General features: G+C 46.9%; 1 protein-coding gene across 29 annotated transcripts in view; it reads right to left on the bottom strand.

Annotated features, from left to right (window-relative positions):
- Positions 1-12488, bottom strand: part of MCC (MCC regulator of WNT signaling pathway) — a 454523-nt gene that overhangs the window by 35345 nt on the left and 406690 nt on the right. For all 29 annotated transcript variants that reach the window (XR_014838496.1, XR_014838497.1, XR_014838504.1 and 26 more), the window contains one exon: positions 12239-12422. Coding sequence is in view for 10 of the 29 variants with exons in the window: in XM_085014211.1 (XP_084870337.1) it covers positions 12239-12422 (184 nt within the window). In the remaining 19 variants the exon portion in view is untranslated. The remainder of the gene's footprint in view (positions 1-12238; positions 12423-12488) is intronic.

The raw sequence follows: 12488 nt of genomic DNA, 5'->3' as shown, positions 1-12488 counted from the left end.
CCATTTCTTGGGCCACTCCCCCGGCATATGGAGATTCCCAGGCTAGGGGTCGAATTGGATCTATAGCCACCGGCCTACACCACAGCTCACAGCAACGCCGGATCCTTAACCCACTGAGCAAGGGCAGGGATCGAACCTGCAACCCCACGGCTCCTAGTCGGATTCGTTAACCACTGAGCCTCGATGGGAACTCCGAGACCCAAGCATCTTATACGATTTGCAGATTTAGAGTCAACACCACTCAGATTCTCCATACCTACTTCCTTTTCTTTAAAGTGAAGGTAATACACTGTATGCCTCCTGAGCCTGTGGTGAGGATCAAATGAGATAAAATGTTTGGAATGATGCTCCTCTGCAACCCCGCAGAGTACTCGATAACTGTAACTTTCTCTCATTCATTCAAGAAATATTGGAGTGCTCACCATAGATCACTTTTCTAGGTCTTAGGGGAAAAAAAATATCTGCCTTCAGGAACTCAAATTTTCTTTTTTTTTTTTTTTCCGAGTCATATGGAAGTTCCAAGGTTATGGGTTGAATCAGCCTACACCACAGCCATAGCCATGTGGGATCTGAGCTGCATCTTCGACCTCTATCACAGCTCACAGCCACCCCGGATCCTTAACCTGCTGAGCAGGGCCAGAGATAGAACCTGCATCCTCATGGATACTAGGTGGGTTCATCACCGCTGAGCCTCAGTGGGAACTCTGGGAACTCAAGAGTCTAACAGGGGAGATAAAGAGGTAAAATGTACAGCATATTAGGCAGTGAGACATACCAGGGAGAAAAATGATGCGCTTATGGGCAGCACTAAGGGGATCAGGTGACTCTTCCAAACAGAGTTACAGAGAAGGCCTCTGTGACTGAATTACACGTGAGTGGGCCTAAAGGAGGTAAGAAGGGGAGCTGTGTGGATATTGGATCCAGACGGAGGACCTAGCAAATGCAGAGGCCTGAGGCAGTAGGACAGCAAGAATGAGAGTGTTTCTGAATTGGAATCAGTCAGGGGACAGGGAAGAGAGCTGGTCAGAGAGGATGTGGTCCTAGGGGCAGGGGCCTGAACATGTAGGGTCTCGAAAGGGTTGTGTACTTTCCTCTAGAATTAGAACGGAAGCCACTGGAGGGTTTGTAATAGAGGAGTGACGTGATCTGCCTTTCATCTTATAGGATCCCTCTGGCTGCAGGGAGATGAGAGCAGAGGCAGCCAGATGTTTTACGGGCTATTGCAACAATTGGGAAATACAGTGGAAGCTGGGAAGGCAGGAAGGAGGTTAAAAATGATTAATCATCAGTGTCATGTGTTCCTACGCTGAGTTTTAAAGAGGACTTGATGGGAGAAGCAGTAACAGCCTCCACTTGGGCCACTTCAGGTGCAACTGCCTCAAGAAACAAAGCAGCTCAAGAAAAGCATGAAAGAGCAAACAATACCACCAGCAGAGGGCACCAGAGAGCCAGCGGGTGTCTGAGGATGACAGCTGCCCAACAAGAGGGACTTATCCTAGGGAGAAAAAAGGTCCTTCCTTAGACATCTATGCGTTCTTTACTAAAGACCTGTTTGCTAACAGCGGCATGGCAGGCATGCCTCACACAAAACCACTCAAGAGGACTCCGAGCTCGCCTTCAAGCATTGTCAACACAATGTGGAGAAACAGATGCCTAGGGTTCTATGTGTGAGCAACAAAACCATTTACCGCACATTCCATAGGGCTGAGTGGGGAGACGCGCTCCCAGGAGAGGCACATCTGGACAGTGCAGTGCTGGGAAATAGCAGTGCTTCTCTTGCCATGAGTTGGTAGGAGGCTTCAGTTATGAAAGCCTTTCCTGTGAAGCTACGACTCAGCACCAGAGGGTCACTCTACAACTCTAGTCCTTCTTTCCATTAAAAATTATTTTTGGGGCGATCCCGTCGTGGTGCAGCAGAAACGAATCCAACTGGGAACCATGAGGCTGTGGGTTCGATTCCTGGCCTTGCTCAGTGGGTTAAGGGTCTGGCGCTGCTGTGGCTGTGGTGTAGGCCGGCAGCTGTAGCTCCGATTAGACCTCCATATGCTGCAAGTGCGGCCCTAAAAAAGGACAAAAGACAAAAAAAAAAATATATATATACCATTTGTTTTATGTACTTATTTATTTGGTCTTTTCGGGAGGGGTGGGGGGCAGGTGTACTTGCGGCATATGGAGGTTCCCAGGCTGGGAGTCTCAAACTGGAGCTGTAGCTCCCGGCCTGCACCACAGCCACAGCAATGCTGGATCCGAGCTGCCTCTTCGATCTACACCCCAGGCCATAGAAATGCGGGATCCTTAATCCACTGAGCCAGGCCAGGGATCGAACCTGAGTCCTCACGGATACTAGATGGGTTTGTAATTGTTGAGCCATGATGGGAACTCCCAGTCATTTGTCTTAATGCACCCTTCCACTGATTCTGAGGCAGAGCCAGGCTTCTGAACAACTAGTCTACCCCACAGGATAAGTGGGTATTTGCAAAGTAGCCCGAAAGGTAATGGGACCGCATCCCAGATTCTCTAGGGAGAGGCCACTGTACTCCTGGGCTGATGTGGTGGGTCCCAGCAGTTATGAGCAGGTCTCTGCCATCAGGCAGACCCGGTAAATGTTCTTCCTCTGTCACTGCTGAGCTTATGGCCCAGAATAAATCACTAAACCTCTCCGGCCTGTGATGAAGTGGAGATACTAACAGTTCCCACATCACCAGGTTATGCAAAAGAGACAACAGGTCCTAAAGCCAGCACCCTTCTAACCCCCCATCCCCAACACACGGTACTCGTTCTGGGGGAGGAAGAGGGACAGCTGTGTCACTGGTCCCATAATCCCCAACATCAGTCCCACGCCACCTACCTAGCAGGTCCTACAAAAAACCACTGCTCTGAGGGAGGAGCAAAGCAGCCAATGCTTGACTGGACTTGAACCTCCCCACCTCTGAACTGTCTGGGAGATACACATGTGGGTGGGCAGAGGCTGCCAGGCTCCGGGGTGTGCTGGGGCTCTCTAGGGCACCATCTCTGGCCAGGCAAGGAAGGCTTTTGTTTCACCATCTCTGCTGTGGGTAGAGTGTTAAGAAAGGAAGCAAAAGAACGAAAGGACAAAAGATCTCCCTCCAAGGATATTCTACCCCTGTGGGCAGCTCAGAGCTGCAAGATGCTTTTGCAGGGGGAAGTTTAATTTCGAGAAAAGCACCTAGACTCGCCGCCTCTCTGGCTTCCCTCCTCTGTCTTCCAGGACACCAGCAGGGGACAGATCAGGCGGGGTTAATGACAATTCTGCTTTGTGCTCTTCACGTTCCACCGCGGAATATGATTATGACAACAGTGAGAGGCGGGGAAGCCAGGGCCTTTTCTCTGGCCTCCTGCAGACAAAGACGTTGCCTGTCTCCCTGGGGGCTGCCGCTGGCTGCTGGGGAGGGTTCAGTCATCCATTAACTCTCCAGGCCTGGAATGCCGGATGAGCTCAGCATCAGGGGGGAATAAATCACTTTCTGAGGAGGCCGAGTTCTTCCTCCTCCTCGCCAGGGTGACGGATGGTGCAGAGGGCTGCAGAGGAAGTAAACCCCAGCTCGGCCCAGGACAGGGGGGAGCTGCACATTTTTGCATTTTACTCTGGTTTTTCCGGGAGCTGGGTTGGGTCACGTGGGCTCTCCTCTCTGTGAGGCTCTGCCTGAGCTCCCCTCCTGCTGGCTCTGCTCTGTGCCTATTAGCTGTGGTCTCTCTGCTCACTGCACATTGTGGGGGGCCCTGGCCGGGCCTGGGACACCCAACCATCCCTCCTGCCCTGCTCACCGTGCGATGTGGGTGCACTTTACTCAAATAGCCACTGATTGTAAATGTCCTCTCTCCTGTCCCTCTCCACGGTGTTCCATCCTTGCCATCTACAGGGCATCAACAACTCCCCATCCTGCTTTTTAGAAGAATCCATTTTTCTTCAGCTTTCTCATCTTGTCTTGGCAGAAGCTGAAAAGAACATTTCTTTTGCCTTGAAAATCAGAGATGGATTTTTCCTAAAGTTTTTCCCTAGCCCCAGTTAGGATCTCGGTTACATCAAGGAGCAGCTCATTCTCCCAAGGAAAGTGCCACCCAGGGGGCCTTTTGGTTCCTGGGCATTTTAAATTTATAACGAGGAAGGAGGGGGTCAGGCCAGGTGACGTGGACCCACTAAGCAGAAGCTCAGGCCATGTCACCTGCCTATATCCTCCAGGGCCGTGCTAGGTACCGTCCCACCTTCAGCCCCTCTTTTTTTAGAATTCTTTGTCACAATCCAAACCCCTTATGTCTGTATGCCTTCAAATGATTACCAGTATTCTCTAGAAGTGGCTCAAGAAGGAAAAATTACCTAACAAAATACAGTTGACTCTTGAACACCACGGAGTATGAACAGTGCTGGTCACTTAAACCTGGAGTTTAATTTTTTTTTGCTTTTTAGGGCCACACCCGCGGCACATGGAGGTTCCCAGGCTAGGGGTTGAATCGGAGCTACAGCTGCCGGCCTACATCACAGCCACAGCAATGCCAGATCCAAGCCACGTCTGCGATGTACACCACAGCTCACAGCAACGCCGGATCCTTAACCCACTGAGAGAGGCCAGGGATTGAACCCGTATCCTCATGGTTCCCAGTCGGATTCGTTTCAGCTGCACCATGATGGGAACTCCTAAACGTGGATTTTTAAAAATAAATATAGTACTGTCTTTATGATCAGAGTTGAAGGAATCTGTGGTGGTCCTGGAATGTATGCCCTGGATACCAAGGACATGACTACACAGGTAGGGGAAACCTGATGCCAGGTAACGGAAATCCTCAAAAACTGCCTGGTCCCAGAAAGCCCCTAAGAAGGCAGCTGAGGAGTTCCCATCGTGGTGCAGTGGTTAATAAATCCGACTAGGAATCATGAGGTTGTGGGTTCGGTCCCTGCCCTTGCTCAGTGGGTTAACGATCCGGCATTGCCATGAGCTGTGGTGTAGGTTGCAGATGCAGCTCGGATCCTGCGTTGCTGTGGCTCTGGCGTAGGCCCGTGGCTACAGCTCCGATTTGACCCCTAGCCTGGGAACCTCCATATGCCACAGAAGCGGCCCAAAGAAATAGCAAAAAGACCAAAAAAAAAAAAAAAAAAAAAAAAAAAAGGAGGCAGCTGAGAGTGGAAGGCAAAATGAGAGACACACTTGGGAGACAGGTTCTATTTCTGTAGCTATTTGTAAGGGGCTATTATGATGGTGCTGGAAATTAGGCATCTCTAAAAAACAAATACGAACCTACACCTAATTTGGGTGCTGGCTGATAACACACCAAGATAAATACCATCTAGACCTGACATCTATACTGCTGCTAATACTTTCTCTGGCATTAGAAAAATTAAGTAGTCAGCATTCCCGATTTAAGAATTCTGCACCTTCAGATTCAACCAACCATGGATGGAAGATTTGGGGGTAAAAAAAAAATCCAGAAAGTTCCAAAGAGAAAAACTTGAATTTTCCACATGCTGGCAACTATGCATAGCATTTACATTATATTAGGTATTATAAGTAACCTAGAGATGACTTAAAATACCTGAGAGGATGTTTGTAGGTTCTAATGCAAATACTGCAATGTTTTATAGAAGGGACTTGAGTATCCTTGGATTTTGGTTTTAGAACCAACACCCAGCCCCCACCACCATGGATACCGAAGGAAGACTCTAAATGATTTTCAATATCATTACTAGTTAAGAGAATCAAAGTAAAACATTAAATTTTTTTTTTCTGCCAAGAGATTGGCTGAATTAAAAAAAAAATGTACATTAGCAAGTTTTAGCAAGGGTGTAGAGGAAGAGGCCCTCACACACTGGCTGGATCATGTACCAAGGGCTATTTGACATTTGAAACATGGTTAGGCTTTTTTTTTTGGCTGGATCCACAGCATATGGAAGTTCCCAGGCTAGGGGTCGAACTGGAGCTGCAGCTGCTGGCCTACACCACAGTCACAGCAATGCCAGTGTGCAAACTACACCGCAGCTTGTGGCAAAGCCAGATCCTTAACCCACTGAGCCAGGCCAGGGAATGAACCCAAATCCTCATGGATACTAGTCAAGCTCATTACTGCCGAGCCAGAGTGGGAACTCCCTAGCCAGCACATTTTTTAGCCAGCACATTTTACTTCTCAGAATTGGTCCCACAGATACAACCACTGTGGAAAGCAGTATGGAGATTCCTCAGAAAACTAAATATAGAACTACCATCTGATCCAGCAATCCCACTGCTGGGCATCTATCCAGAGAAAACCACGACTTGCAAAGACACATGTACTCCAATGTTCACTGCAGCACTATTTACAATAGCCAAGACATGGAAACAACCTAAATGTCCATCGACAGAGGAGTGGATCCAGAAGAGGTGGTACCTATACACAATGGAATATTACTCAGCCATCAAAAAGAACGAAATACCAGCATTTTTAGCAACATGGATGGACCTAGAAACTATCATGCTAAGTGAAGTCAGCCATACAATGAGATACCAACATCAAATGCTTTCACTGACATGTGGAATCTGAAAAAAGGACAGACTGAACTTCTTTGCAGAACAGATGCTGACTCACAGACATTGAAAAACTTATGGTCTCCGGTGGAGACATTTTGGGGGTGGGGGGGATATGCTTGGGCTGTGGGATGGAAATCCTGTGAAATCAGATTGTTATATCATTATACAACTACAGATGTGATAAATTCATTTGAGTAATAAAAAAAAAAAAGGCAAAAAAAAAAAAAAAGAATTGGTCCCACAGAAACTACAGGAGGAGAACAGGTGGAAGGACAAGGTTGGTAGCTGCAACAATGTTCTGAGAGTAAAAAACTGGATACAAACATCCAGCAAGAGGCAGCTGTTTAAATATATGATGGACTGTCATCCAATGGAAGACTGGGCACTAATGAAAAGAATGACACAGGTGGAAAGGGATCTAAAAATGCAATACTAAGGGGCAAAAGCAAGTTTCAGAGAGGCTACACAACAAGACCCTCGCTGGGTTAAAATGAGATGGAGTCACAATTTTAAAGATGCCTTGTTTTGGTCTACAGACTACACACCTTCCTCCTTCTCCCGGGACCTACCCCTTCTCTCCACCCAGGTGGCTCCTGTGGGAACTGCTGTGACCATGGATGACTGGGTCAGCACTTGAGCCCAGCTGGACCAGTTGTCCCTTCCCAGGATTTTCTTACTTGACACCAGTGAAACGAGTTAGCCTCATATACTAACACAGGTGGCTTAACCAGGCGTACATTGGTTTTCGGTCACCTGGGGAATGGCCTGCAGCAGCAAGGAGGTAAAAAGCCATGTGCACAGGCCAGGTGTGGCCTGGTCTGGCCTGGCTGCACTCTGGTGCCTGGTTCTGCTGCTGCTCGGGCTCAATGTAGCTCTCTGCCTTCTGCCTGCACACACGACTCTCGTAGGGGAGACCCCAAATCCTTCCACCAAGACCTCTTTTCAAGCTATTTGAATATGTTTCAGTCACTGGCAACCAAGGGTCTAGGTAATAAAAAAAAATGGACAATTAAAACTGTAGAGATATATCATAGCAGCACTATTTACAAAGCCAAAACATGGAAGCAACTTAAAAGTCCATGGACAGATGGATGAATGGATAAAAAAAGATATATATACAATGGAAAATTACTCAGCCATAAAAAGAATGAAATAATGCCATTTGCTGCAACATGAATGGACCTAGAGATGATCATATCGGTCAGAGAAAGATGAATTGTCATTTATGTGGAATAAAAAAAGGATGCAAATAAAATTATTTACAAAACAGAAAGAGACTCAAAATCAGAAAACAAACTGCTTATCGAAGGGAAATGGGGGCGAGAGACAGGGGTAAATTAGGAGTTTAGGATACACACTACTATATAAAAAATAAACAAGGACCTATTGTATAGCACAGAGAACTATATTCAATATCTCATATTAATTTAAAATAGAAAAGAATCTGAAAAAGTGGTGTGTGTGTGTGCGTATAAAATTGAACCACTTTGCTATACACCTAAAACATTGTAAATCAACTATACATCAGTAACAGGAAACCTGTGGGGATCTATTCCAAATTGTTTGCGGTGCCTTTTCCAGGGAGGGTCCTAGCATGCAGAATTTTATGTAATGCTTGGATTTAAATTGTTTAAAATTAATTCCCGTCGTGGCTCAGTGGTTAACGAATCTGACTAGCATCCATGAGGACACAGGTTCAATCCCTGGCCTCGCTGAGTGGGTTAAGGATCTGGCGTTGCCATGAGCTGTAGTGTAGGTTGCAGATGTGGTGCGAATCCTGTGTGGCTGTGGCTGTGGCATCGGCTGGCAGCTACTGCTCTGATTCGACCCTTAGCCTGGGAACCTCCATATGCCCTGGGTGTGGACCTAAAAAAAAGCAAAAACAAAAAACAAAACCAACCAAAAAACTCCATGCCAGTTGGCCACAGTGGGAGGGAAGGGGGTATACAGAGCCACCTAGCCCTCTGAGTTCCAGCTCAGAAAGCTTGTCTTTCCTCCTTCCACCATCGTGACATGGGAGAATGCCTGAGGGGAACGGCGAGATTTACAAACAAAGTTAAACATTCTAATTATGAAAGTGTCTGCTGCTTTGGGACTTTTTCTTCTGAGCCACAAGGAACACAAGCAGTCTGGCTGTATCAGCTCCCAGAAACGTGTGTCGCCACATGAATGCCTGGTGTGTGGTTTCTCCGCACCCTTTGCGACCTGCTCTGGTCGGGGTGGGTGTGTAAAAGGGAATTTTTAAAGAGAGTTGAGTGAAATCAGAGCTACCGGCCTCTGTACTTTGATGAGAGGATCCATTCAAGATGGAATTCAGTTCTAGGGCTGTTCTTTAGTGAGGTCATCTATGTTCTGAGTTCGTCTCCATTGACAGAAGATATACTGCCTACACTTCAGCTTCTCTAAGACGACTTTCTCAAAAATCAGGGCTCATCCATACATTAAAATATGTCTAAGAAACAGTCACAGCCAGGGTTCCCACTAAATAGCTGGCTCTAATTCTGTCCCTGATTTAGGTTAAAACAACGAAATTATTTTTTGCGGGGGGTGGGGGGGGTGGGGGGAGGTGAGAGCCAAAGATGTGTTAACACACCCCTTACAAGCTACTGAAACAGCACATGATTTCCCGTCAACCCGGTTCTCATGCTCACTAATTCCACAGAATGATACCACTGATAACATGAGAACTGCATTTCTATTCTAAATGAAAGTGGAAATTACAGATTATACGCATCTGGAAAAGTCATTAGGAAGGGCATCTGCTTTCTGTGTTTAAACAGAAGAATCTGGTTTGAAGACAAAAATAAATGATAATCTATGCTTCCCTGAGTAAGACAATTGGTGCTGGAGTCCAAAGGAAATCTGTCCCCTGTGTCTGTGGGCACCTGGCCAAGTGTGGTACTGGGAATGTCCCCTTTCCTGGGACACCGGGTCCAAGACAGATACATGGAAGCACTTAGGCAGATGGCTCGGTGCTGCTGGTGGGGAAGACACATGGCAGCACTAAGTTTCTTTCGGGTACTGGAAAACATCAGTGTCTCTCCTTTTGCTTTTGAGATTCAGTCTCCCCTTAAGTGGCTTTGGTTAGTTGATCTGAAAGCAGACACTGTTTTTGATTTTTGTTTTGTTTGCTTTTGTCTTCTTAGGCCTGAACCCTCGGCATATGGAGATTCCCAGGCTAGGGGTCCAGTCAGAGCTGCCAACCTACGCCACAGCCACAGCAACGCCAGATCTGAGCCGCGTGTGCAACCTCCAACATAGCTCACAGCAACGCCTGATCCTTAACCTGGAAGTGAGGCAAGTGATCAAACCTGCATCCCTGATGGATGCTAGTCAGGTTTGTTTCTGCTGCACCACAATGGGAACTCCTTGTTTGTTTTTAATCATAAGATCTACTCTGGCATAGTGAAAACACTAAAACTCACGGTGCTAAAGTCTTGGACTCAAGTTTTGACTTCCCTCTTATCTAGGAGCCATGTGACATTATTTAGGCAAGTCACTCAAACACTTCTGAGTCCAAGTTGTCTTGCCTGTAAAAATAGGGTAAGCTACCCTTCCTGTCTTTTGTGATCTGGTTACTACAGAAGAATCTCTAACAAAGTACTTTCTAAACTGAGAACTGGGATATAAAGAGAAGGCAATTCCATTTGCAACAACGTAGATGGACCTAGATAGAGACTGTCATATGAGTAAAGTAATTCAGATAGAGAAGGACAAATATCATGTATGTGGAATCTAAAATATGATACGGATGACCTTATTTACAAGACAGAAACAGACTCACAGATATTGAAAACAAACTTATGGTTACCGAAGGGGAAGGAGAAGGAACAAATGAGGAGTTTGGGATTAGCAGATACAACCATACACAAAATAAACAACAAGGTCCAACTGGAGAGCACTGGGAACTCTACTCAATATTCTAAAATAACCTAGATGGGAAAAGAATTTTTTTTTTTAAACAACTGTCACTTTATTTATTTCATGTCTTTTGTCCTTTTAGGCCGCACCCTTGGCATATGGAGGTTCCCAGGCTAGGGGTCCAATCGGAGCTGTAGCCACCGGCCTATGCCAGAGCCACAGCAACGTGGGATCCGAGCCGCGTCTGCGACCTACACCACAGCTCACGGCAACGCCAGATCCTTAACCCACTGAGCAAGGCCAAGAATCGAACCCGCAACCTCATGGTTCCTAGTCGGATTCCTTAACCACTGAGCCACGATGGGAACTCCGGAAAAGAATTTGTTATTTTTGTTTTCTGTCTGCACTCATGGCATATGGAAGTTCCCAGGCCAGGGATGGAATCAGAGCTGGGGCTGTGACCTATGCCACAGCTGCAGCAACGCCAGATCCTTCACCCACTGTGCTGGGCCAGGAATTGAACCAGTGCCTCCAGAGACATAAGGTGGACCATTAACCCACAGTGGGAACTCCAGGAAAAGAATGTAAATAAGAATAGATACATGTATATGTACAGCTGAATCACTTTGCTGTACACCTGAGCTAACACAACATCGTAAATCAATTATACGAACCTAAAATAAAAATTGATAAAAAAAAATGCTGGCTGGTATATGCAGGATGCTTAAACGACAGTCATACTGTATAGCACAAGCAGCTAAATTCAATATTCCGTGATAAACCATAACGAAAAAGAATATGAAAAAGACTGTGTGTATCACTATGCGATACAGCAGAAACTAATACAACACTGTAACTCAATTTTTTTTTTTAAAGGAAGGCATTCATGTTTTTATGGGCTTTGGTGGCAAGAAATGAGATGATCATTAGAAAAGGTTTCCTTCTGACCTTCCACCTACATCCAAAAGAATCCAATGGCTTCAGAAAAGTATGCTGAGCAAGGGGTTCACTGCTTTGCTCTCCATCTTTTTCAAGTACCCACTTCAGTTTTCTAGATTCACAGATACTGAACTTGAACCCAGGTTCGTGATTAAGTGCCTGCTAAGCCCACACTATGATTATGACATCACTCTTTAAGGCAAAGAGATGGGAAAAGGGAAGGCTGTTACCTGAGAAGAGCTTACCAAGACAGAAGCACAGAGGAAGGGAGAGAATGGAGCCTGCGAATAAATGGGAGGCGGTCTGGTCCCGGGTGCTGAAGGATCATTTACCGCAATGGGTTTTTGCCACCACAAATACTTCTTAAAAATCAAGGACTATAAAGAAATGGAGGGGGAATTCCCATTGTAGCTCAGCGGAAATGAACCCAACTAGTATCCATGAGGACACGGGTTTGATCCGTGGCCGGGAACAGTGCGTTAAGGATCCGGTGTTGCCATGAGCTGTGGTGTAGGTCACAGACATGGCTCTGATCCTGCATGTCTGTGGCTGTGGCGTAGGCTGGCAGGTGCAGCTCCAATTTGACCGCCTCCCTGGGAACTTCCACATGCGGCCCTAAAAAACCAAAAAAGCAAAAAGAGAAAGAAATGAAGGGCAGAACAGAATAGGGGAAAGAGCACTGGACAGAAAGGTAGGTTTGGCTTCCACTTCCTCCAGCAAATCACCACTTCTCTCTGGGCGGCTTTTCGTGCACTGGCACGTGGTCATCTCGGCTCTCCGTTCTGGTTCCCTGACTCTGGCAGGGAGCAGACTGCAAGTTGGGGGAGAATTCTGCTCTTCCCCAAGCCTCACAACCCTCGAGAGCTGGGCACCGCACTTCACGCGAGCAGACTACAGCTTGTGGCGGAAAGGCTGAGAGTTACCTGGTGTGACTGTTGGAGGACAGGCTCTCCCAGGGCTGCACGCTGCAGCCGGCCACGGCAAAGGCCCCTCCGCAGCTGCCATCCAGCTTCATGAGCAGGGCTTTGGCGGCATTCTCGGCTGTCTTCCGGCAGTCGTGAGCTCGTTTGAGCATCTGAGTGATGTTCTCATCCCCTGATTGGTCTCCTAGATCACAGAGAAGCCAATGGGTTCATCAGTAGTGGTCTAGGTAAGTGAGTCTGGATAATCAGT

This window comes from Sus scrofa, chromosome 2 (assembly GCF_054392235.1).
Source record: "Sus scrofa isolate SSC_HxYL_T2T_F1_AM1 chromosome 2, Sscrofa_HxYL_maternal_Yorkshire_Landrace_v2.0, whole genome shotgun sequence".
Taxonomy (NCBI): domain Eukaryota; kingdom Metazoa; phylum Chordata; class Mammalia; order Artiodactyla; family Suidae; genus Sus; species Sus scrofa.
Note: the sequence above shows the minus strand (reverse complement) of the source record. Positions and strands in the feature narration are given on the sequence as shown.